Genomic DNA, 24,568 nt, shown 5'->3' with positions numbered 1-24,568 from the left:
TAGTCAGCCCAGCTTACAGTATTTGTTCTCCGCTGCCTCTCCTGTCATGGACTCCCAGTGTTATCAGACTTCCGACTCAAGTTTGTCTGCACGTAGAATAAATCTACATAATACAGATCAAGGGCAAACTACAGTAAGCAGAGCCAGTCACTCACGATAAGAATCACTTCCTCTTTTCTTCTTATGAGTGAGGAGGGGGGGGAACAAGATCCCCATCAGTGGAAAGTTTTTTTTCTCGCTCATTCCTGTTTTGTTCTCGTCACTGTGATCAGTCTGTGATGATTAAGGTGGAGGTGAGCAGTCGGTTTCCACATATCACCTCTCTCATTTGCATACCTATGCAAATGTCCCAGGTTCCAATTGAGTTGTTGAGACCAGTGTTATCAATTGGTGTGTGTGTGTGTGTGTGTGTGTGTGTGTGTGTCTGCTTGCTGTGTGTGTGTGTTCCCGCCCCTCCTGCTACCTGCTGTCGTATCTAGGTCATTGTTTTTGCTGCTTGTGCTCCTTGTCTGATGGATATGTACTGTATTCAAAGCCAGATGCTAATGCAGCCTGGGCCAAGTTATTTATGATGCTCCAGGCAATCTGTGGATGCCATACAAGGTTTACAGTCAGGGGTTATATTAGCCTTTGTCACTGACTGATGTACTTTTATGTGGTGACTATATATTTTCTACTATTTGTAAGTGATGTTTTTCCCTGAGCCACTGATTTGTGTTTCCTGTCCAGGAGATAACTCGGTGGTATTCAATAAGTAAACTTAGAACATAATATCTTTTTTTTCCTCGCTTCAAAGTAGATTTTTGTTGTTGTTGCTACATTATTGCTGCCATCAAGAGTGGTTTTCTAAATTCTGATTGCCCAGTGGAAACCTTTCGGTTCACTCCAAGTACTGTCTCAGTATCTGAAGAATTGATATTACAAGTTTTCTGTCTTCTCTCCCTTCTCCAGACTCCTCACCCGGCCCCAACATCACACTGGAGGGTCAGTACAACTGTCATCAGGGACCTGCAATCCCACTGGACAAACTGTGTGACTTCAGCACGGACTGTCCGCTCGGCGATGATGAAGGCGACCTCTGTCGTGAGTACAGCCCGACGCGAGAACAGCTGTTGATGATGAAAGCGCATGTGTCCGTCCCGCATTCATGCCATCATCAAAAACGCCCTTGTTGTTAAAGGGATGGTTCAACATTTTGGCAAATTGGCCCATTGCCATAATCCCTATAGTCGGTGCAAGCTATTTTTAGAACGGCGGAGCAGAGCCGTGAGCTGCTCAGAGCTACGCTACGGAGGCTCATTGGATTTCTTGGTTTCCCTCATCAAACTCATCAAATACACAATCCAACAACTCCAAAACGCTCTGGTGGACAAGTTGTGACCTGCACATTCACCACGCTATGAGATGATAAAGGAACCTTACGAGACAGAGTTGTTTTAGAGGCAAATGCAGAGTCTGCTTGCTGAAAAATTGCCCCCAACGGCAACGCACGTCAGCGGTTTCGCATGAATTTACCTCTAAAACAACTCCGTCTCGTAACGTTCCGGTATTATCTCATAGCGTGGTGAATGTGCAGGTCACAACTTGTCCACCAGAGCGTTTTGGAGTTGTTGGATTGTGTATTTGATGAGTTTGATGAGGGAAACCAAGAAATCCCATTAGCCGCCGTAGCGTAGCTCTGAGCAGCTCACGGCTCTGCTCTGCCATTCTAAAAATAGCTTTCAGTAGCAATTAAAGGTAACGAACCTACTTTTGGCCAATTTGCCAAAATGTTGAACTATCCCTTTAAGTTGGTCAGCCGTTGTGTTGTGTTGTTTTTAATGAAGCCATCGCGTCCTGCTCAACAGAGCAACAACTGAGTGCCTGCATGTGCTTTCCTGACAGAGAGGCGAGGGGAAAGGCAGCATAGCTATGCTTGGCTAGCATTTCTCACCCTTGACATATTCCATGGTTGTTATTTCTACCTCTTTGCACATTTGTTTTGTGCTTTTCTCGAGGCCTAGGAGGAACACTAGCCAAGTATGCTGACATCTTATTCACAAGTGAAGTCCCCCAGGCGCTGCTGTTTGTGTGTCTGTGTCTGTGTTTGTGTGCGTGAGTGGGGAGGATCTTTTTTTAGTCCTACCTGCATGTGTGCATTTTTTTTTTGCATTGTCTTCACATTTCAGACTCTTACCCCTTACAGTGTTTTTAAATGTTGTAGTTTGATTTCAGAGTTTTCACCCGTATTAAACTGACCAGACATAATTTGCTCCTGCCCACAGCGCAGGTCAGCCTCCCATGTGGTGCTTATTAAAATGATGGCTGCTCCCTCGCGCTCATAGGTTTGTTAACTATGGTCGCTGAAAGATAAGAGGGTAACGAGAGGATGAAAATCCCAGTCAGGCACTCAGGCTCTCTTTTTACTGCAGGAGGACTCAGTGCTAATTGGCCAGCGAGGCCAACCCAAGGGTATAATCCCCATTTGAATGCAGTAAGTGTGTGTGGGCAACATTTTGATTGGAGAAGACAAAATTGGACATTTGAGCGTAAACACAAACAGTAAAACACGAGGCCAGCTTATTACACAACAGTGACGTCATTCAGCAGTAAATTATGATGCAAAAGAGAGCACAATGTTCTTATAAATATTTCTGAATCCCATCATGAGAGAAGTATTTGTATCTACGTCTGCAACAAACATGGAGAGTGTGGTCTTAATAATTTCTCTGAATCGACTGAGAAATATCGAAGACCCGACACCTCCTCCTTTCTCTGCATCTCCACACACCTTCTCCACCGTCTGCCCGCTCAGCACTCAAAGTGCACAGAAGCATGAAGGCCAGATGTCATTTGCTTTGAATCAAGGTTCTCCCTCTCTCCCTGTCTCTCTGTCACTCAATCTAAGAACAGTCACTGACAAACCATAGTTCACAGGTCTACCCTGGCACTGTCGCATGTTTTTTTCTCCCAGCCACAGCCTCCTTCTCTACTCCATGCTCTGTATTTATTCCATTTTCATCTCCATCATTCATCACAATTATCACTGCTACCCGAATCACAGAGTGTTCCCTCTCTGATAGCCTATTCTCTATGATCTATCCACAAGTTGTCTTCATCTGATTTGATCTATTTAAATCCTTCATAAGATGTGCCAAGGCTCATTAACAAGAAAAAGCAGAGAGGCAGGAGGAACAAACTTAGCTTGTGTCAATCACAAAGATTCCTGACATGTAAGAAAATCCAAGTCCCTGTGGATCTCCTTCACTACCCTTCCCCACAATCATTATGCATAAACACATCCACGCTCTTGGAGAGTCACAGCTTCCTCTGGTTGATCTTAGTCAGTCTAAATTCTGCCGATACCCCACTGCTTTCCAGCACCACTTTTTCCCTGCTACAGAGGAATGCTGCACAGCATCAAAGACAGATGCAAGTAGGAACTTACAGTCCTTTTTTTTTTGCTTTGTTTTTCTTGAAAAATCATCTGTGATGACAGATCATTGTTCCTCCCAATATGATGAATTGTTTGAGAGTGAGGCTGTGATGTCTTTGTCTGGTTAGCTGTGATAACTCATCCATCCATCCATCTAATGTCTGTACTGCTTGTCTGTGCTGGCAGAAGGTAGGTTACACCTTGGACAGGTTGTGGGAATCATGCAACAGTGAACATTCAGTCATTTGTTGAAAAACACACAGGATTTTCCTGTAACTATTACAGTTTTTAAATTGATAGCATTATAGTACTTTATGTAGTATAATCTAATTAAAGGGGACTTATTAAATGGAAATATCACTTTTTTAAAAGAATCTGTAATGTTCAGGCTCCCTAGGTTGAAATTCATGTGGTTTTATGAGCTGTTCCCTCAGTTGTCTTCCAGTGATGTAACTAGTTTTCAAATTTGCATAATACCACCCCTACCTGGTACCAGTAGAAGGGGCGGGACAAGCAGTGGTTCATTTGCATTTAAAGGGACAGGCACTGAAACCAGCCGTTCTGAACAGGGCTGTTTTGAATGGATGAAAAAATGCTGTGATATTTGATCCTTGGGGGATTTTGACCAAAGCATGTCACAGACATGTCTTTAAGACACCTGGGAACTATTTTAATTTATGGAAAAAGGGCATAGTATGTCTCCTTTAAATTGTCAAAGATTATTGTGGACACATCATAAAATATTTGCCACTTCAGTACTTGAAACCTACCATGACATGTTTTTGCACAGTGTCCCCTGTCATGGCACAAGTTACTGACACTCTACCCATCATTCACCAAAATGAAGTAATGTTGATGTCAGTTTTCATGAAATAGTAATGATACTGCCATGTCAGCCTCATTCACACTGTATTGAATAGTGTGTTACCAGTTGAGCGTATGTGTGAGAAGCAAAACAAGACTAATGGAAATGAGGGAAGAGTGAAGAGCACCAACAGGGACAAATCTCAGCTGTGTGTACAGATGTGTGTAGGCATGTTTGAAGTGACATCACAGACTTCTCTATTCATATTGTGAGCATCTTCACATGAGGATCTTCATAGGATCTCTGTGCATGAAGCACATAAAAGTGACATTAACTGCTTTATGTAACAAGGAGAGTGACTCATGGCAGCAAGACACAGAAGAGGAGATATGGAATTCAGCCAAAAAGTCCAGAGAAGCCTTCACAGAAAAAAAACTATTATTTGTATTGTATAACTTTGCATTAAAAATGTTAGTGTTTTCCCCCTGTTATCTCCATGATCTTTTTATGTCTGGGACCTGTTAAAAGCCTTTTATAACATACTAATGTCGTGGTAGAGAAAGGAACCATTTTTCTTTCCTTTGTTCCTGAAGAATACCTGTTTTATGATAACTGCTCTAGCCAATTTCAGCTCTATTATCTGGATGATGCTATTTCCAAAAGGCACACTGTTATCAGGGCACTTACAGATTCCTATAGGTATTGGACACCTGCAGACAGCAGCTCAAGATAAAAGGAACATAAAGCAAACTTAAGGTGGAAACTTGCAACGCGGATACGAAACTCCCCAGTGTTATCGCAAATTATCGACTGAGGTTTTCAGTCTGATATGAAGTTTAAACACTCGGTAACAAATAAAAGGATTAAACACAAATGATTTCAAACACAGGACTAAATAGCTCTGTGCAAGCAAAGAAACTATGCCTCATGTAATTCAATAGCATAGAGAACGCGTGTATCTTTGATTTGAACTTCAGCACAGTGAGTGACACAGTTAAATAAACCATGTTATTTCATTTATTTATATGGTAGGTATTTCCAGTGCTGTCATTTCAACACCTGGGGAGGATTCACTGACAATAGTTTAAAACATTTAAACTGACATGGTGCCCTATACTGTACACACATGCACACACATGATTTATCAGAGGAGATGGACTGGAAAAGAGGAAATGCAACCAAAACTGGGTGTTTAAATATTTGCACCTCTTGATGTGCTATTTGATTTGAACAAAATGAGAAACCTTCTGCTGCAAAGGATGTAGCTGAGCGTTTTTTAAGTTCTACTGGTTTTCTCCACAATAAAGCACTCTCCATGTTTCCATTCTCCTACACCCGTCATGTCGCCTCCTCAGCCTGCTCATTCACCCTCAGAGCCTCTTCCCTCGTCCTCTGCTGTTTCCTATCTCCACTGCAGATACTTCAGGCCCTTTCCATTTACTGCCTCTGTTTCCACAGTCGGCCTGAGAGCCCCCTCCCACTGCACCTCAACTCTAATTTTCACCAACACAATGAGTCCTGTGAACCATTAGTCTTCACCTCCTGCATGCCTCTCTCCTGTCTCCTTTCAACCCCTTCGCCTTCACTGTCACTCAACCCCTTGATCCCCTATCCTCACCCCACCCCTGTCCTCTTTCTCCTTGGTAGTTTGGCTGTCAGTGTCCCCCCCCTTCTTTCTGTCGTCTTTCAACCTCCATACCAGGCCTGTCTCACCCCACCCCTCCAGCACACACACACCAGCATTTCATATCATCTTCTCCCTTCCTCCTTTGATATATTTTCTCTCCTGTCTCTCTCCAGGACACTTTCTCAATGGGAGCTACTGCTCTTTTGAGGACGGCGAGTGCAGTTGGCAGTCAATAATGGGCCCCGGTCTCTCCTGGAGAAGAGTCCAGTCTCCAGCCAAGGCAGCTAGACAGAGCTGCCCATCCTCAGGTGGCTCATACACTTCTCTTAAAATCTCATAAACACTGTTGTTATCCAATGATGAAATGGTCTGTGTGTAGCAGCTCCAGCTGTGTGTGTATAGTTGTATAGCTTCAACAAAATAGGCTGGAAAGGGGTAAAAAAGAAAGTAAAAGTAAGTCTCGGACCACTTTAAACCAATAATCTCAAACATGTGAGTTCTGTATGCTCAGGAAAGATAATCAGAACATATGATGTGTCAGACACAGCCATGTTGTCTTGTTCTGAGACACTGCTCTGCTACAAACTGTATCCCGCTGGGTATTAAAGGCCCAGCATATAGACGCTGAGCTCTGCATCTGAAGTTCATCCTCACTACAGTGACTCTGGTGTGTGATGAGATTTTAAAGTCCTGGTTTGCTGAGGCTTGTTTTTGTTCTCAGCTATTTGCAGAAACCTCAGAGGGAGTGTGGAGGAACTATAAATGGAGTGTTGTACTCCTTACCATATTTGGAGATTTTATATAGGATATTATTTGTCACGATAGTACTGCAGTAATTACCCTAAAAGAAGGGGAAATTAATGTTAACTGTTGTTTGTTGTTGTGGCTCTGTGGACCTGTGATTTTCTCAGTACTTATGAGACTTTGGTTAAGTTGTGCATCACAGTCAGGCTGATATTTATTGGGTATACTCTGTTTTTCATCTCTCTCACAGTTTTTATTCTGTGTTCTATGTGTTTGTGTTTTGAAGGGGCTACATTCAGTGTGGAGGGAGGCCAGTCCAAAGGTCAGCGTGGCTCAGCGTTGCTGAGGAGTCCTCTCTTCGCCCCTCCTCTAAGAAACTCCCTGTGCACGGTGAGCAAAGTATATGTGTGATTCTTCACGGTGTGAATATAATCCTTATTCTCAGACATGCACATACAAACACATAATCACAATCACAAAATACCTCCATGCCCTATGGTTACTATGGATACACCCGTCAATCTTTCCAGTCTCTCACAGCAGGTGTGCAGTAGCAATGCCACTCCAGATGTGCTTGTACTTGAGAAATGGGACCTTGAAGTCACAACGGAGCGTGGGTGACTCGTTACAAGATGAAGGCCGTGCATTTGCATTTTCTCCACTGAAGTGACAGCTGTCACTGGCAGATCAGATCGGCTTGGATTAGCTGCTAGAGTGAATTTGATAAATGATATTCATTTATTCAGAAAACTACACCTGTCTGTTAAGCTTTCCAGCTGTTTTATTTTGAAATGAATCTGTAAAAGTCTTCCCTAACATAACCTTTGGATGGCTCATAAGTTTACAAATGAAAAACAGAGACAAACACCATAGTTAAATGTATACTGTAATATTTGTCTTGTCAAAGCTTTTACTTCACTTTTACAAAAGAAAATGTTTTGGGGATGAGAACGTTTTTTTTAATTATTTTATAGAGGTTTGGCTGAAGAATAAACTGGGCCATCATGAATAAGAAGCAAAACCTTCATTGTATTGTGATTTAATCATGAACTCAGCCATCACCTGAAATGAGACATTCACTCACTAATTTGATATGTTAATCGCTTTCAGAAACAGCTTGAAAATTAGATGCTAATGTGCCAAGACAGTAGGTTAGCACTGTGCCATCTGCGTGTGCCTGAGAGATCCTAACAGACAGAGAGGTCGACCTTGTCAATCACAGGTTGCATCTGCTGACCTGTTGTGAAAATATTAGGAGTCATGCATTATTCAGGCCATGGAGCTCACAGAGCAGGTCTCTGGGTGAGGAGGTTGTGTACTTGAAGTCTTGATTGATGCTCCTGCATCTAGCATGGAGACTTACGTTAGTGATTTTATTATTACTCGGCACAGCGACCTTTGGCCGTTTGCTTGTTTACTTTGCGCGGCTGAAACAGAGGTGAGGATGGATTCAGGTGAGACAGAAGTGAGGGCTGGAGGTGGAGAGGTGATGTCAAGGTAGAGAGGTCAGGGAACAAAGATAATAAGAGAGACAGAGGGGAAATAAACTTAGTCTCATCGTGAAAAGAAAACCTGCCTTGGAAGACAAAAAGATGAAATAAAAGAATCAAAATGAAAGAGGAGAATGTTGTTGTCTCTCAGGTGTGGGTTAGAAGTGTCTGATATTTGAGGGCGGCAGTGAGGCACCGTGGGTAGACCTGGCCCCCCAGCACTTTGGCATGCAGCCAAAGATTAGCCATGATTCCAGATTAACACTCTAAATCCTTTTCTCTACACTGATCTGGTGCTGTTCAATCTAGCCCGTCTGCTCTTGGACAACTATGTTGAGGATATTAGTTTTGGGTATTAGCTACAGACCACATTCACTTTCATGTCGTGCCCAGTGTGGCCTGTGCAGTGCCTGTAATCTTGATGTTTAAACGGTCACCATGTGCTTTCACAGTTGACGATAAGGACCACAACCTGATATCGACAAGCACGGTGCGAGCACTCAGAGTAAAAGCGGTGACTTTGGTTGTGTGGAATAGCGTTGTTCTCATCAGGCTTAAGCCACATCTGTTCCGCTCAAACGGTGAAGCCAGTATTACGTTGACGGCTCCGGTAAAACGCCGCCGAGGGACGTGGTTACATGCGGTGTCTGTTAGCGAGCTTTAGATTGAGACTTTTACTGTTCAGTTCCTGTTCTGGTCGGTATGTTGTCTAATTTCAAGCAGGTTTACACCAGTCACGTCCCTCCTGAAAACAGTGAAATGAGATTGATTTCTGCTGAAGCATGCAGCAGCGACATAGATAGCAAAGTAACCCAAATCACACCCTGGTTGAATTCTATTAATCTTAGAATAATTAAAGCTGAGCAGATGGCTGTCGCTGATCTCTGTGCAATTCTAAGTGCAACCTTGTCTTGACTAATAACACCCTTGACTGGTTTACTTCATTTCCAAAATATCCAAAGAAGTAAAAGTTGTAGAGGTACTTTATGTACAAACACACTCTATGCACCGCAGTGTAACTCTTCAACCCTTTGTGTTTGAAATTCCAACTTTCTTCAACAGGTGCGGTTCTGGCTGTGTTCTGGAGGCTTACAGAAGGGGGCGCTGTCTCTGTGGATAGTGGAGAACAGTACAGGCCCGGAGAAGCAGCGCAAACTGTGGCATTCACCCAGCCAACCCAAATCCGAGAGGGGGTGGAAACTCATCGTACTTCCTCTTTACACGCTGGCAGACTGGTACATTAAACACATCACCTGTTTGACCACATAAAGGGCACTTCTGACTTTATCAATGCTTTACTATGTGTTCACTGTCTGAAGGTGTCAGACAGCTGCTTCCAAAGTCAAACAGGTTTGACTTCCCAACAAACTTTGAACACACTCACACAATAGTTTAAACGCTCCCACTGCATAGAAAGCCTGAAGAAACAAAACCCTCGAGCCCTTCCCATTTTTTACACTTCTCATAAATGCACATTTACATCCCATTTTCTGGGAAACATTTCTTCTCAACTCTACAAAATTAATGAATTCCATAGGGATTCTAATCTTATACCATGAACCTGCCATGTGGACAGTTGTACAAAATATCTTCCTTCCTTTATTCCACTCGTCTGCAAGTAGAGGGAGTAGAAATCAATACACAAGGCTCTACCCATCCTCCTTGCCTCCCAATTAGCCATGGCCCTGATTTCCCCCTCAAAGAAGAGAGAGAAATTAAAACAAAACAGAGGAAAGCGAGAAGAAAGAGCAGCAGCAGATAAGGCATTTCATCTCTGTTTGCCTGACTGGGGGTTTCTTTGCCATTCGAGCTCGGATAATCCTACTCCACCGAGAGTGATTAATTTTTGATTCCTGGGTTATGTAGTCAGCTGTGCCTGTGCTCTTAATTAGAATGTCATGTCCGTAACCACGAGGTGAACCTGCCAGTCTCCGCACGGTGACCTTTGTAGAGCTTAAATGGAATCAGAAATACAGCAGACAAGAGTCAGGGCAGGGCAGACACTATATGTGGATTCTGCATGAGCGTTCTTGTTTTGAAAAGCTCTGGTTTGACAGAGAGGCACAATATGATTACCATCAAGTTTAAGCAACAATTGTCTTAGGAAATTACAATTGACAGATTCAATGCGCCGATCTGACTGAGTGATGGTGTTGGGGAGAAATGCCTTTTGATTTATAGCTCACTGTGGGTTATGTTATTGACTGTTACAGCCACAGACAGCCCAATCACTTCCCGTGAGCATCACTGTCTTAAATTTGGAAATAAATAAAAAAAACATGAAATGAATTCTGCCACAACAAAACCATTTGTACTTAGGCAAAAAATGGATTTTGCTCCAAGAATACCTCACTTATTTTGATAAATTCACTTATTCCCTCCTTCTAGCTTGTGAATTAGAGGAGAAGAATGATACTGCTCAATATGAGGCTGTGGTAAGCAGCTTGGTATCTTATCTGAGAATAAAGAGCAGATACTGGAGTCAGCTACCAGGCTAAATATCCACCTGTCACAACCTCTAAACCTCAAAAAGTAACAGTTTATATCTTGTTCAGTCTATTAACGTCTCAGATAACTATCAACTGGTCCAGCAAAGAAGATGTAGAGTGTTAATTGGTGAGAGTTAGAGGTGTGGATGGGCTGAATAAAATCACTATGGGAAGAGACAAGCAGTTTCTTCATGTTAGGAGTCTTTATACTGAACTGAGCTAAGCTAACCAAACCAGCTGCCGGCTCCCGCTTCATGTTTATCAGACAGATATGAGAGTGGTGTTGATCTTCTCATCTGAATCACTGCAAGAAAGCACAGAAGCTAATTTACCAAAATGTCAAACTGTTACTTTAAGGCTTTTAGATATATGCCTCATGCCATGGTTGTGTAACCATCTCTGCCCAAATTATTTTGTGCATCAAAGTTTTGAATTTTGCAACAAAAAAAAAAGAGTATTTCATCCCTGTCGGCAGTCGAGCCGTGCTCTTTTGTCTCTGCTAAAAGAGATAGTGAACCGTTTTTGACAGCACAGACTGAGCCGTCATAGAGCACACCCTGCAAAGCCAAACCTCGCTGGTGTTTTTCTTAAGGCATGATAAAGTCTTCCTCGCATCACTTGAGTCAGACGCTACCCAGCCGTTCACAGGTGGTGAGGTGGTCACAGCCGCTCTGTCCCTCCACAGGTTCTGGCTGCAGTTCATCACAGAGGATGGGCCCGGACCCGGTTCAGTCTATCTCTCTATTGACAACATCTCTTTCAGTATGGACTGCTTCCTGGCATGTGAGTACTACTCTTCTTTAGACCTCAGTTTAATGATTGGCATTGATTGACTGACTGATTCATTCATTTATGTCTTCATTAATGGCCATGATAAGCACAATGTAGAAGAAGTGGAGAGTGTAGCCACTGTGGTCCTGTTGAGATCAGGGGATCGCATGTGGCCACCTTCAAGTTCAGGTGTGAATGCGTCGAAGACAGATTGGTTTGAGGTGTAATCACACATTCAGAGGTGGAGTGTGAACATATGAGCCGGAAATACTGAACTACTTCAAATGGATTAAACCACCTATCATTGAAGAGCTGTGAGTGCAGTGATACAACTCCCTTTCTGCCTCTCTCTATCTCTCTCACTCTCCCTCTCTCCTTCTCATGTACATGCAAGCACATTGGTAAAGGGCCTGTCTGTCAGATTGACAACACATGCCTGTTTGTATAATTAAAGCCAGGTGTGAATTGACACTGAGAGCTCACCACTTGTGATCGGATCACTGAGGAGTGAGGACACATTAATGCAGATCTGAACAGGGCAGATAACAGATAGTTCCAATGACTTATTTATACAGGTCATTAAATTCCTTTATTTAATTCAAACTGTTTTGAATCTGAATCTGTACTGAATGAATTGCAGCCATATGCAGATACACTGACCACAGTCATTATGATTATGATCATTTCTTAGTTTAGTTTTTAGTTTTAGTCTCTTAAAGAACCTCTGAATGGTCCAGAAATGTCAGAACAGTCAAAACCAGCCATCATATCGCTTTCTGATTGAGGGGGTCTTTGTTCTAATGGTGTAACGTCAGCTCATAAAGGTCAAACCTTTTCATAATACTTCCAGATATTTTTGTGAATTGACAGTTTTGTTTAATTGAAATGCTTTATGGGTATATAAACAGGGGTAAGAAGACAACTATGTCTGTCATCAGAAATGAAAGGGTGCAGTTCAGTGCCTCCCCCTGCCTCTCTCTGCCTACGTGGAGGAACCTGTTTGAACAGTGACAGGAATAGTAATGCCTGAGCATCTCTGACAATGAGAACTGTGTTAAAATGGAGCAGTGTGAAAGTGACTACACCATGACCAAGAATTAAACTGGAGAGGTAGGGCAGAGATGTCATCTACCGATGGTCTGATTTTGTCCTGCTTTAATTTAGCTTTGTGATGCAGGCAAGATAGTAAAACTGAGCCTGTCAGAGGTTGTATTCATGGAGGGAAGGTCTCGGTTTAGTATTGTTACCACACGGATTAAAGATGAATGAAACAGCTATTGAAGCACATTGTTTTGATACAAGTTCAAATGTAAAAAAAGAAATGACAAACGTAATGTATTGTGAGTTCTCCCTTGGATGAGATGATGATGGTCACAGACATAGATTTCATCATTTCAGCTCTATTAGCCTCACTGGAAAATGTAATCAGATAACATACAGTAGGTTCATCAGCTGAGTAAAGCCTGGTTCAGACTACACCATTTCAGGCCAATTTTGACACAATTTCGTCGTGGCTGACACATTTCCAGCGTCGCCTTATGAGCGTCGGAAACGACAAATGGACGGGTAGTGTGACATAATTGACGACGCTGTTTAATGCCCCGACGGAACATCTAGCATGTTAGAGTTTAATACATTTCTTTGCCTAGTCTGACGATGTGAACCTTGATGTCGACCAATAGGATGACGGAGCGCTCTGACACATTGTTTACACCCAGTGAACATGTGCTTCATGTGCGCAATATTCTGTATCATTTATTTGTTTTTTAGTTATATTACTGTAATGTTTACCCTGTTGTTTGTTTCTATGATTACTGTACTACTACTATCTATGTTTTGTATATGAGTGATAAATGAAGCTGAAAAAAAGCTTCATGTACACAATATAAGTTAACGTTGAGGTTTACACATCCGTTAATATCCCCCACGTTCTCTGTGAAGAACAGTCAGACTGTCCTCTTCACCCGACCCAGGAACGGATCCACTATCATTTTTTCTTCCTTTTAATTTTTGTGTCAGAGCAAAAGACCGCTGTCACACACAGCGCTACAGTATCTATGATTGACAGTTTGTTGTGACGCCTCCCTGACGGCCTATGAACTCGTACAGGGTCGTGATCGGTCATGAACAATGATTCGTCAGGGTGATACTTGTAGTGTTGCCAGTCTCCTGACCAAGACACGGCAGGAATGTATGCCACTGTGATCGTTTAATCTGACATGGAGACCATCGTGAAAGACAAACAAATCATGTAGTCTGAACCTGGCTTAAGACCTGAGACATTTCCGTTGGTCAAGTTGCCCTATATCAGCCCAGGCTTACTGGTTTAAGGACTCTTTATTGAAGGAGATGACATTTTCCAGGAGATATTTGCACACCACTTTGTGTTTCATGTCCCCTGGAACATGAGCACCAGTCGGACAGCTCTGAAGGATCATTCGTCCCCGCTTCACTCACTTTCCACATGACAAGTCCTTAATCCAGGCCAGGTATCCATTACCTACAGCCACACTTGACACAGTCAGATTTTATTGCCTATCAGTCAGAGCAGTTGATGGGAGATGCTGAAGCTGAGCAAAAGGCGTCGTTTCCAAGAGTGATCACTGTGTGTGATTAGCATGATGGATCCCTCAGCATTATGACACAACCCCCTGTAATACGTTTTGGTAGGAAAACATACTGTGATCGCATTATGCAGAGGTTCAGCCATCCGTGGCCTTTTTCCTTCTCCTCTCTAGGCTTTAGTGTGATTTATAGTTTGGAAAGCATGTGTGCTTGATGATGCATCCATTGCCCTTCAGGTGTTGGACCTGGCTGTCAGTTTTATCATTTTATCTTCAGCAGCATCATTAAATTACTTTATTGGGTTAGACAGCACAGGAAGTTCATCCTTTTCTCTCTGCCACGTACCATCACTTCATCCCACGCGCTGCGGTACAGTAACAGCCGCAGCAGCTGCTTCTGTGAAGATCCTCAAAACAGCACATTGTGAATGTTGCTCCACTGTGGCTGGTGCTTGACATTACTGCACAGTCAATTCAACACCTCTCAATAATTTACCATTGCAAAAATGGGATTTGGATGGAAGTAATTAGATGTGTAGGACTGAAGGTTCCATGACAACAGCCTTCAAACTGTGTTTTACCCATAAAAACATAATCCACTAACATTAGTACACTGTAGTATTTCTGCTATTTTCTAAGAAGTAAGAAATGTAGGTAGAATAGTCCCCTAGGGGAAATTTGTCTTGGACTCAGTGCATGTTAGTTGTCTTGTAGACAATAAATATACATAGAATACATGTGACAGTTAGAGACGTACATCTGTACACACACTCTCATGACACATACAGTAAAACATTAAAAAGGAAAACAAACAGAACATCAGTTATTCCCAGAAGAAAAGGTATTTGTTCCTATCATGATCTCCTACACCTGTAGGTTTTAAGGGACATGGAGAAACAGTGAGTATCCATTCTCTACAGGCCCTTGGTGTATCCAGTGATGACATGAGACTAATGTAAAGCAGGTTATTCAAATGCCCTCTCAGGTTTATCAGCCACTATGTACTTGTAAATGTACGGCTGCAACTGGATCAACAATCAGCTTAACAAGCATCTTGAAGTATGTGCAAGTGAACAGATTAGACAGACCATCATACACTGTGTAGTACACTGAGTGTAGTAGGCTACACTGAGTATTCTGCAGGTTTTAAAATCATGTTTCCATAAGCAATAACACTGTCTGTCCTCACGAAATGTCTGTGTTGTGGATATCTCTCAGAGCAATCCAAGATATTTTGGGATTCGTAGCTGGTGGTAACAAGGTGCCCCCGCACCCCACCCCCCGGTGCTGGCCTCTGGTGGGCTTCAGGTAGCTTACGGCGCCCTGCTAATGAACAGTGACAGCCACGCCGGCTGTTGCCCTGCCCTCTGGTTCATGCTGCTCCATGCTGGACCTGCTGAGTCCTTCTCCTGCTGCAGCAGCATACCAATGCTGCCGCTCCTCCTCTCCGCTCCTTAGCCCTTCTGTAGCGTTGTCCCTCATGCTCAGAATAACAATGAAGACAACCTTATTAGTTCCTTTGTCCAAGACATAAAAAAGTTGCTTAAGTTGCTTTACTTGTGTACACACAACAAATTTAAGGGTCATGGAGAGCTAGTGTTGTGTAAAGTGCTTCTAATGGCCCGACCAATCAAACATTACAGTCACTCTCTTGCTGTATGTGATCCATCAAATCTGCTCATAAACCCTATCTATACCAGAGCTCCACAGCAGTGGAGAATTAGATGATCATATTTATTTGAGGATTACAGGACTGGGGAATGAACTATTGATTTTTTTTTTTTTTGCTGGCAGATTTTAGGTAAGCGTTGCTCAGGTTGTTCAAGCTTTGAAGCCAAAATTAAAAGATTACTTTACAGCAAAGAAAGTTTGGGTCGACCACCAGTGCAAGCCGTCAGACTCCGTGCACATCTTTGATGTACCTTTAAAGACAAACTGCAGGATTCTGATCAAACTGTCCTTTTATGATAATTCCCCCAAGGGACCATTGATGAAATTCCAACTCAAGCACGAATAATAAGTTATTTACCCAAAGCCGAAGTGAGAAGGTTTTCTCTGACTGAACTGGGTACTGCCACCTAGTAGCTTTCCAAACCTTTCAGCTGTTGTGGGAGCCCCCTGCCATATTGTTGTAAATGGTGAGCTTTCAGCCTGAGGTGACAGGGGAGCCCGGATGGAGAAGAGGGGTAGATTCAGCAGTGAAATGATTACAGAGATAAAGATGAAAAGTCTTGTTTTTGTCCTCTGATACCAGCAGAAGGATGGCGGTGATGGGAAGGCAGACATGATTTGTTTTCACCAAGGTGGCGAATGGAGGAACGTGGCCAGCTTATTGGCTTGTCACAATTAGGAAACTTGAAGTCACTTTTCTGCTTAAAATTCAGCAGAAGCAACTCAATGTCCAAGGTCCTGCCAACAGCACCTGCTCATCATATGATATGTGGAGCTGCAACTTTTTTACTTTAGGAATAGTTAGAGGACTTAGAAGACCAAAGCAGGAGAATGAAAATACTCTCATGTAGCCTTTAGTTGACACTTTGCTCATGTTTCCCATCCAGGGTTATTCTATGGAGAATATCAGGCAGCAGCAGTGTAAACAAACAGTCTGCTGCTCAACAAGACTACAAGCAGAACGTTTCTCTTTTCTCTTGTTTTATGAAATGCAAATAGGCCCTGGAATCGTGTAAGGCCTCTCAACACTGTTTCCATGCACAGCACAGAACTAGGACTTCATATGCAGGTCACATGCTCATGGAGTGTCATTTACAATGCACTGTTTGCGCGCCTCAAGTATCCACTCTGAGCACATTCAAAGTATTTAATGAAAGGAGCTCATTGGCTCATTGATAGACTGAAGCATTGTGGCAGTCTGGCTGAAACAGTAATGATTTCTATTGTTCTGAAGCTGACGGTGCAGCTCTGACTCTTTGGGTGGCATGCACTGCATAACGAAAGTTGTATATCAGAGGCAGGACGAGGAGAATGCAGGTCGAGATATGACACATTGTCCCTGTTAAGTGTCATCATTGTGTGATGGCGGCATTATCAGCGCTGCAAACCATAGTGAACCGTATCTGATGCCTCCGAATCTCAGTTGTACAAAGAGCTTCTCATTTCATAGTCAACAACAAGGGTCATCTCAACAAAGTCATTGCAAGCCTTATCTACAGAATAAAGCATCAAAGAAACAAGACGCTGGACAGAACACAATATGGGATATCTTTGGGAAAAAAAGAGTTAAAGTCACTGACACTTTTGTAGCAGCATGGCTGACGATCTGTGTATCTGGGTTGATCATAATTTGTGCACATCACACAAGTTTAGGGAGGTGTTTGGTCTGAAATGTCCCCTGTGACCGTTTTAGCAAGTATTTACTTAAATATTAGATTGTAATGTAGTTTTCCTCTCTGCTGTTGTAGAGTACAGTAAATCCTTAAATAGTATTTTCCTCTGTTCAGCTGACAGGGTTGCATTGATTGTTTCCGTATAGCTTCTACAGTCCCCGATCAGATCTGGCAGCAGATTTCTTTAACACCACTCAGGCCAGTCTTTTGTAGCGCTGATTGCAGCGCATGGACCTAATCAAGGAAAGTCATTCATCTGCTCAGTGATTCAGTCAAGCAACCATGGGAACTCCTACTTCTCTACTTCTACTGGAAACTGGAGAATGAGCACAGGTGACTCTTTATTCTAGGTTAGCATCCAACCACTTCCTGAGTGTAATAAATGAGGGAAGAAAAGCCTTTAACGTGAGTAACAACAGCCAATGAGCCAGCTGTTTGCCTGGGAGACTTCATTTTGGCTCAGAATTTGAGGGGAAGGGGTCAAAGTACCAGCGCGCTTGTGATGTCAGTCTTGAGAAAGTGTGGATGCTGGATGCCTGATGGATTGCTACAAAACACCCAGACTGAATGTGCTTACACATCCACTGTAGGAACGAGTTGAGACGGGGAGAGATGGAGGAGAAGAGAATTCATGCAGCCTCCTTCCCCCTGTATAGTTATTGCTGGTACAAATGAAAGAATGACCTCTGCTGGTGGCCCCACATTTTCTGTGTAGATGCTGTGCTTATGCAGCTCCTCAATGTAACAGCAACAACATTTCACTGCTACTCACCAGGGAAAGAAAACAGTCTTTTCAATAAATGCATCACATTTCTTTTCAGCCAACGGCGAATTCCCACCAGTGGTGACTACAACCAGGCTGCCTAGACCCACCACCGAAAGGCCTCCGATAAACTTCCCCACTCCAGACTACAGTAAGTGTGAACCTGATTGCCACAGTTAAACTCAGAGTGTGGGTGAAGCTCAGATGTGAATGGCTCCACCCTGAAGGAGAATATTCTCCACATATGAATGTTTGCCTTCTGGCTCTCTTTGTCTTCCCTGCTCTCTCCTCTGCTCACACATCAAGCTCATACACACTTGTACACTCGCACGCATTAATGATTCACAATTACTGTACACGTGCTGAGCATGGCACAATGCATGGGCTGCAAAAAGGTAAGTGTGCCCCCTACTGGTCTACACCAAATCACATCTGGGTGAGTGCAGCTGAGATCTCCTTTAGCATTAAATGGAGCAGGACAGGCAGTTTTGAAGTGTAAAATCTTCCAATTTGTCTCCTGAGAATGTCAGTGGAGCCAGTTACACAGACTTGACATTTTCCACCTCATACTCTCTCTTTTCCCTGCTTCAAAAGGGTAAAGACAAGCACAGGTTCAATTTCTATATTTAAAGTCATAAGTTAGAGTTACTTTCATATCGAACCAGCGCTAAGACACATTTCTCCAGCTAGTAGCTTTGAAGTGCTTGAGATACACCGGACTTGTTGAAGCTTCTTTGCTGTGAGATATTTAGAGTAATGCTGTATAGAATAATCCCCAGAAATAATTTATTAAGCAGGAAGACATCAATCCTCTAAAATAAATGCTGAACAAATGTGAATTTTGTCTCGGTCTTACAAGTGCACTCATCTATATCATGTTCTCTGTCCCAGGCAACATGGAGAATTTAATGACATGCATTCACAGTTCAAGCCCAGCAAAGCAATTTTGTAGCATGTTTGTCTGTTGAATATGTGAAACTGGTTTGACAGATTACATTTTCTGCTTTGCATCATCAAGATACCCTTGAACACACAGCAAAGACAACATATATTTTCAGCTGACATATATTTGTACAGTCTTAAGAGCTAGCTAGCTAGCAGAGCATTTATATGCCAGTTTTCATCTCAGTCTTGTAGGCAGTTAGACAATTTGTGTGATGGAAATGTGAGATTGTATTTACCTTTGCACTGGTTTAGACTCTTAGTAAAGGAAGTGGCTACATGCAGAGAATTGTCACCAGATTAGTGAAATCACTGGTTAATTGAGCTTGAAGAGTTGGTCAGAAAATGTCTCACTGCAGGTTATAATGTAAAATGACAACAGTTACTGATGAAGTACCAGTAGAACAAACTGTGACTGACATGAATGAGTGAAAGTAAGATGATGGTCAGACACAACAGTGACTAATCATAACAGCAGCCTGCAGTGAAATGCGTGGCTCTTCTTGAGTAGTAATTTGTTTGACTGAAGGTCTTTGATATGGGTCACTCTGTCTCGAATAGAGAGCAGTCTGTCTGCCTCCAGAGGGTCAAATGGGGACAGCAAAAGATCCAACTAATGTTTGGCTGTCTGAAATGATTTGATAACCTTACTGAATTATGTACTGAACTGGAGCCACAGGCAGGTTCAGTCAACAAACAAAGGTTGCTCAGTCCACTGAGCAAATCTTGTATGCTGAACAGGAAACATTGCACTTGAGGAAACATAAAACACAGGAGTGTTTCCTGCAGGAGAGTTTGGTACAGCGACGGCCAAATGGGAATGTTTCTGCAGCTGGGGAAAACTCAGCTCTAGATCAGCTGATATTTTGCCTTATAAATCCTGTTTTTTTAAAAACACAACACAACCTGTGCACCAATCAGCCATATTAGAATAGCTAACTGGCTGGTTGGTATATATGTATAACCTGTTTTGGGAGTTGATACTGATTCATTAGTAATATTTTGACTGAAATGGAATGAGTGTAAGTGTAACTTCAGTTACCTCATCTATCAACACAATGCCAGTAGATTATGTTTAATCAAGCTGGCCATTGCGACTACCAGGACAAATCCTCTTTACCGGTCCTTTGTGTGTGTGCCCGTCATTCAGGGTGCACATGACAGCGTGCCATGTGCATGTTCCAGCAGATACGTATGGCTTCACGCCACCGCTGGTAGAGGTTCCTTCTCTGCGCTCACTGTTATGCCGCTGATGATCTTTCCTTGCAATCCCACTTAATCACATTCTGAACGCCACAAGGTCTGACGCCTGGTAATCCTAAATCTGGCTCCATCCCAGTGCCATACAGTACAGGGCTGAATTTATTTCCCAACACAACCATCATGTCACTGTTTTGGACGATACCCAAGGCGTTCACTCGTGCTCACTTACGTAATGTGAGCGGACAGGAGCCGGGGCAACAGGATGCTGGCTGCTGTTCGCTTGTTGGCACCATTGAGTCAACTGCAAGGGTTTTCTGTTTGTGAAATATAGCACCTGTAATGTGATTACACAGGTAATACTCAGTACGGCTACAATAAAGACAGCAGACATAAGTCTCCTCAGAGGAACATGGGACTTTGAGATCACGCTGCTCTCGCCCTGGTAATTATCATAGATATTAACTTGGGGGGGAAAGAAGTTGAACTCACAGCGGCATGCTGGTCATTTCAAAGACAGACTTGACTGGTTAACATTCTGCAGGCGTCTCCCCCCTCTCCCCGTCTCCCCCTCTGCAGCTGATGCTTTGACGTCTGCAGGGCAGGACAGCAGCCCTGATGAGAGTTTTAGCTCAGCAGAGCCGTCACTCCAACAAGGCTGTCTCTTTCCCCCGACACGCTCGATGATTAACCCCACCGAACATCAACGTCTCTTGTCTCCTCTCGCCCTCCTCTTCATCTTTCTGTTCTTTCTGCCACCATATGTGGGCCTGGCATCGGGTCACTTTTTGCTTCTCCAATCACGACCGTCTTCATCATTTAAAGGCTGTCAGTGACTGTGTTCTACCATCTTACCTGTCAGCATTTGCCCACATCTCAGTCTGTTGCATCACGTCTCACTACATTCTTCCCTCTGTCTTGACCTTAATTCTTCTCTTTCTTCTTGTCCTTTCCCCTCATCTCCATTGATTCACCACTATTATGGCAGCAGGCACTTTCATTTCTCACCGCTGTCCTACTGTGTGGCACCAGCCCCACTCTGCTGACTCATCAGTTGCTTTGGGGAAGGGGAGGGGGTGTAAAAGTCCACCGAGATGAGCTGGATTCCCTTTCTTCCTGTGATTACCTCCCCAGATTGGAAAGGAGTGCGTCGCTAACCTCAAAATCAGCCCCGAGCCCATTTCCCCCTCACACTGGCCATTTACCGTCTGAGTGTGTGTGTGTGTGTGTGTGTGTGTGTGTGGATGACTAAGACTTTTGTTTCCAGGTTCCTTTCAAAAGATAAAACACAATACACTGTCATGATGAACAAGTGTGTATTATATTTACACCTTTTCTGCAAAAATGTAGCAGGATGTACAAGCATTAGCTTCTTTGAACAGACAGCACATTTTCATATCAAGGTGTCCCACTTCTGCTCATATACCACACAACAAGAAAAACAAGTTCTGTGGAATAAACCAACATGAAATCAAAGGAAGAAGGATCATTTTCTTTTTATTCTCTCTTGCTTTTGTTTTTGTTCTTTCTCTTCAGTAAGAACATGTTTATTTCTTATTTCTTATTTTTATTAATCTATCTTTATTCCAGTTATTATTCTCCTGATGTAACTGCGATAATGTCAAAACAACAATGATGTGAATGTGTGTGTGTCTCTCTGTGGGTGTATTTGTCATCCACCTGAAGTATGTGTTATCTTCATATCACTATCATGATGCTGTTGCCCCTCCTCCTTACTCCACACACCGACATGTCCAACATCACTGAACACTGAGACATATCCAGCCTGTACTCTTTACACACATTCCCCAATTGTATATAGTTACTTCGTGTTTATTGTGTATATTTTTGTCCAGTATGTACGTATTTTGTGGATCTTCCATCCACGTCATCATATGTCCTCTGCCATTTTTGTTTAGACAGAAGAAGATACGGAGAAATACAAAAAAAAAAGACAGAAGGCACCATCTGATTGGCTGCTGAAAGCAAATGACAGCAGATGTTGGTCCCTGAATGCTGCATGCAGAAAAGCTTGAGTTTTGGCCATAACGTGCTTGCTAATTAGTCTGTGCTTGGGTGTTTACTTGTTCATAAAGACTGGCCTGCGGCAGTCAGTTAGCTGGTTGTTGTTACTATGGGTTTTGGAGGGAGAACATTAGTCACTAAGACAGATTTGAGGCTGATAACGAGCAGCGCCACGCAAAACAGGCTTTTGTAATTAATTGGACTCGGGTGCTCCATACGCTTTGTGTTTAGCATTCAAGTCCATTCATGACGTGCCAACCTTGATCCATCATTCTAACGGCCGGCCCAAGGAGGACAACTGTCACTGGAAATGGTTGATACATGCTAAGACCAGAGATTTACAAACAGTACAGTTCTGCCTACAATATGTGGAATTGTATTAGATAAGTTGCTTTTTTGAGTGCATTGTTTTGCATGTAAAACAGTGGAGCAGACAAAACTAATGTGTTTGCCAGTTATTCCTACTGCATTAAGTTATTCTGTGAACCATCAAACTAACTGTATTCGCAATTTTGCCCCAACCAGTCTGGTATATCGATCCTGACTACATCTCTGCCACTGGTTGATAAGAGTAATTAACTCAACATTTGTGTGGTCAGTCAGGAATATGTAGATTTAGCTTGTACAAATGACTGAACACAAAGCAGATTCATCTCTACAGTACATTGTGAACCCTGTAGCAGACGTAGTTTTGCTTGTTTTTGTCTCTGAGTCATTGACTCCCTCTAGTCCAGTCTGCAGATTTCTGATTGGCTTAGTTTCTCCCAGCAGGCAAAGACATGACCCGAAACCAAGTTAACCTCATCATGACTGAAACATTAGAATTACAATGTAAGCCTCAAATAGCTTATTGCTACAAAATGCTTTCTTGTACTGAGTGATGAAGGTGCTGTCCATCTGTCCATCTGGTGGTCCATCTGTCTGTCTCTGCTCACAATGTCAGTTCACAAATTTGTCATAAAACTTGAAACAATCTCATCGCTTCATTCGGGCAATTTAAAGCTTACTTTTACTGTAAATATAATTGGATGCTTGTTTTGTTGTTCCAGATTCCCTGGGCAGGCAGCCTAAGCACAGCCTTTGTCACTCATAGAGATTGACATGTTTACTGTTTCCTTGTTAATAATGTTCAGAGGAGATAACGGCCACTGGAACATTACTGTCAGTATTGTAATCATATCAGAGAGTTTTCTAAACTTGGAGCCTTGCTCTCTCCCTTTGACTCTTTAATTGTGTCTGTTTCTGTCTTGTTCCAATCCTCTGTGTTAATTCCTCAATGATGACAGTGTACATTGGCCCTTTCTTTGATGAAGGCCAGTGTTTGATACAAACATGGCTACAGTACCACCAGTGCCAAAGGTCACGGCAAAGACGTCTCCCCAGGGAAGGTTTGAGTCTGTGTATCAGTAAGTGTATGTGTGTGTGTGTGTGTGTGTTGCTGGTTAGACGGCCGTGCACAAAGACTGTTATCTGTGAGAACACATCTTGTTTTTGTTTGTTCTGCCAAGTGCTTGTCACAGAGCTGCTTATTACGCCATTTGGGTTTTGTGTGTGTGTGTAAGAACTTGCTCATATTGATGGCCCAACAAGATCAATCAGCCGGGTCGAAGTGTGAAACCAACCACACCCTAGAGACATGGAAGGGAGAAATCGAACAACATTGCTATTTTCAACACCAGCGATGCTAATGTCAAAAAGTCAGACTGGCTCTAAATAATATCAAACAGCCAAGAACTCACTTCGTATGGGAAAAGCTAAATTGAGATACAAATTCAGATGTTATTATCCTTTCTCCACATCTTTCTCTTTATCATGCCAGTCATAGCCAGTTAAATACGGTCAGATTTGCTTTTAAAGCACTGTTTGGCTTTGGAGGCTTTTCTTCTCCGGCGATGGATTTCTTCCCAGCGGTCTTAACTCTTTTTACCTAGCTGGGTGTTGAAAATACTGACTCAGGGGATCAATTTACTGCTGCTGGATTTGAGCCAGACAGTGGGTCCAGTCACCCCACAATTGTTTTTTACAGTAGGAGTGCATTTGCTAAGGCCAGACTAAATCGTTCTGTTCCAAATCGTTCTGTTCTGTTACCATGCAGGTGTTTCTGTGTGTTTTTCAAAGTGTCAGTCTGTTTGAAATTGTCTCTGCTGGCAACACTTTGCCAAACTCAAAAAGAAATGCTTGTGGAGAAACAGCGGCGAGCTCAGTATGAATTACTGATGGTGGATCACTCACGGGATGCCCTTGGACCAAAGCAATCATGAGGATCAGACTGACAAATACGATGCTCGACATGCAGTCCATCCAGATTTCGGCAGCAATAATAGTCATCATTTGGACTGACAGTGACAGACACAGGCACTCGGGATGAATGTTTCTTGTGGCTTTGGAA

General features: G+C 42.8%; 1 protein-coding gene across 1 annotated transcript in view; it reads left to right on the top strand.

Annotated features, from left to right (window-relative positions):
- The window catches only part of alk (ALK receptor tyrosine kinase), a 362,208-nt gene that overhangs the window by 304,099 nt on the left and 33,541 nt on the right, over positions 1-24,568 (top strand). The window contains exons 6-11 of the mRNA XM_085767765.1: positions 952-1,083; positions 6,021-6,155; positions 6,878-6,981; positions 9,144-9,316; positions 11,256-11,353; positions 18,071-18,163. Of these exons, the coding sequence (XP_085623891.1) occupies positions 952-1,083; positions 6,021-6,155; positions 6,878-6,981; positions 9,144-9,316; positions 11,256-11,353; positions 18,071-18,163 (735 nt within the window). The remainder of the gene's footprint in view (positions 1-951; positions 1,084-6,020; positions 6,156-6,877; positions 6,982-9,143; positions 9,317-11,255; positions 11,354-18,070; positions 18,164-24,568) is intronic.

Source organism: Trachurus japonicus, chromosome 22 (assembly GCF_045865225.1).
Source record: "Trachurus japonicus isolate A0001 chromosome 22, Traja_1.0".
Lineage (NCBI taxonomy): Eukaryota > Metazoa > Chordata > Actinopteri > Carangiformes > Carangidae > Trachurus > Trachurus japonicus.
This window is presented reverse-complemented; position numbering and strand designations above follow the sequence as displayed.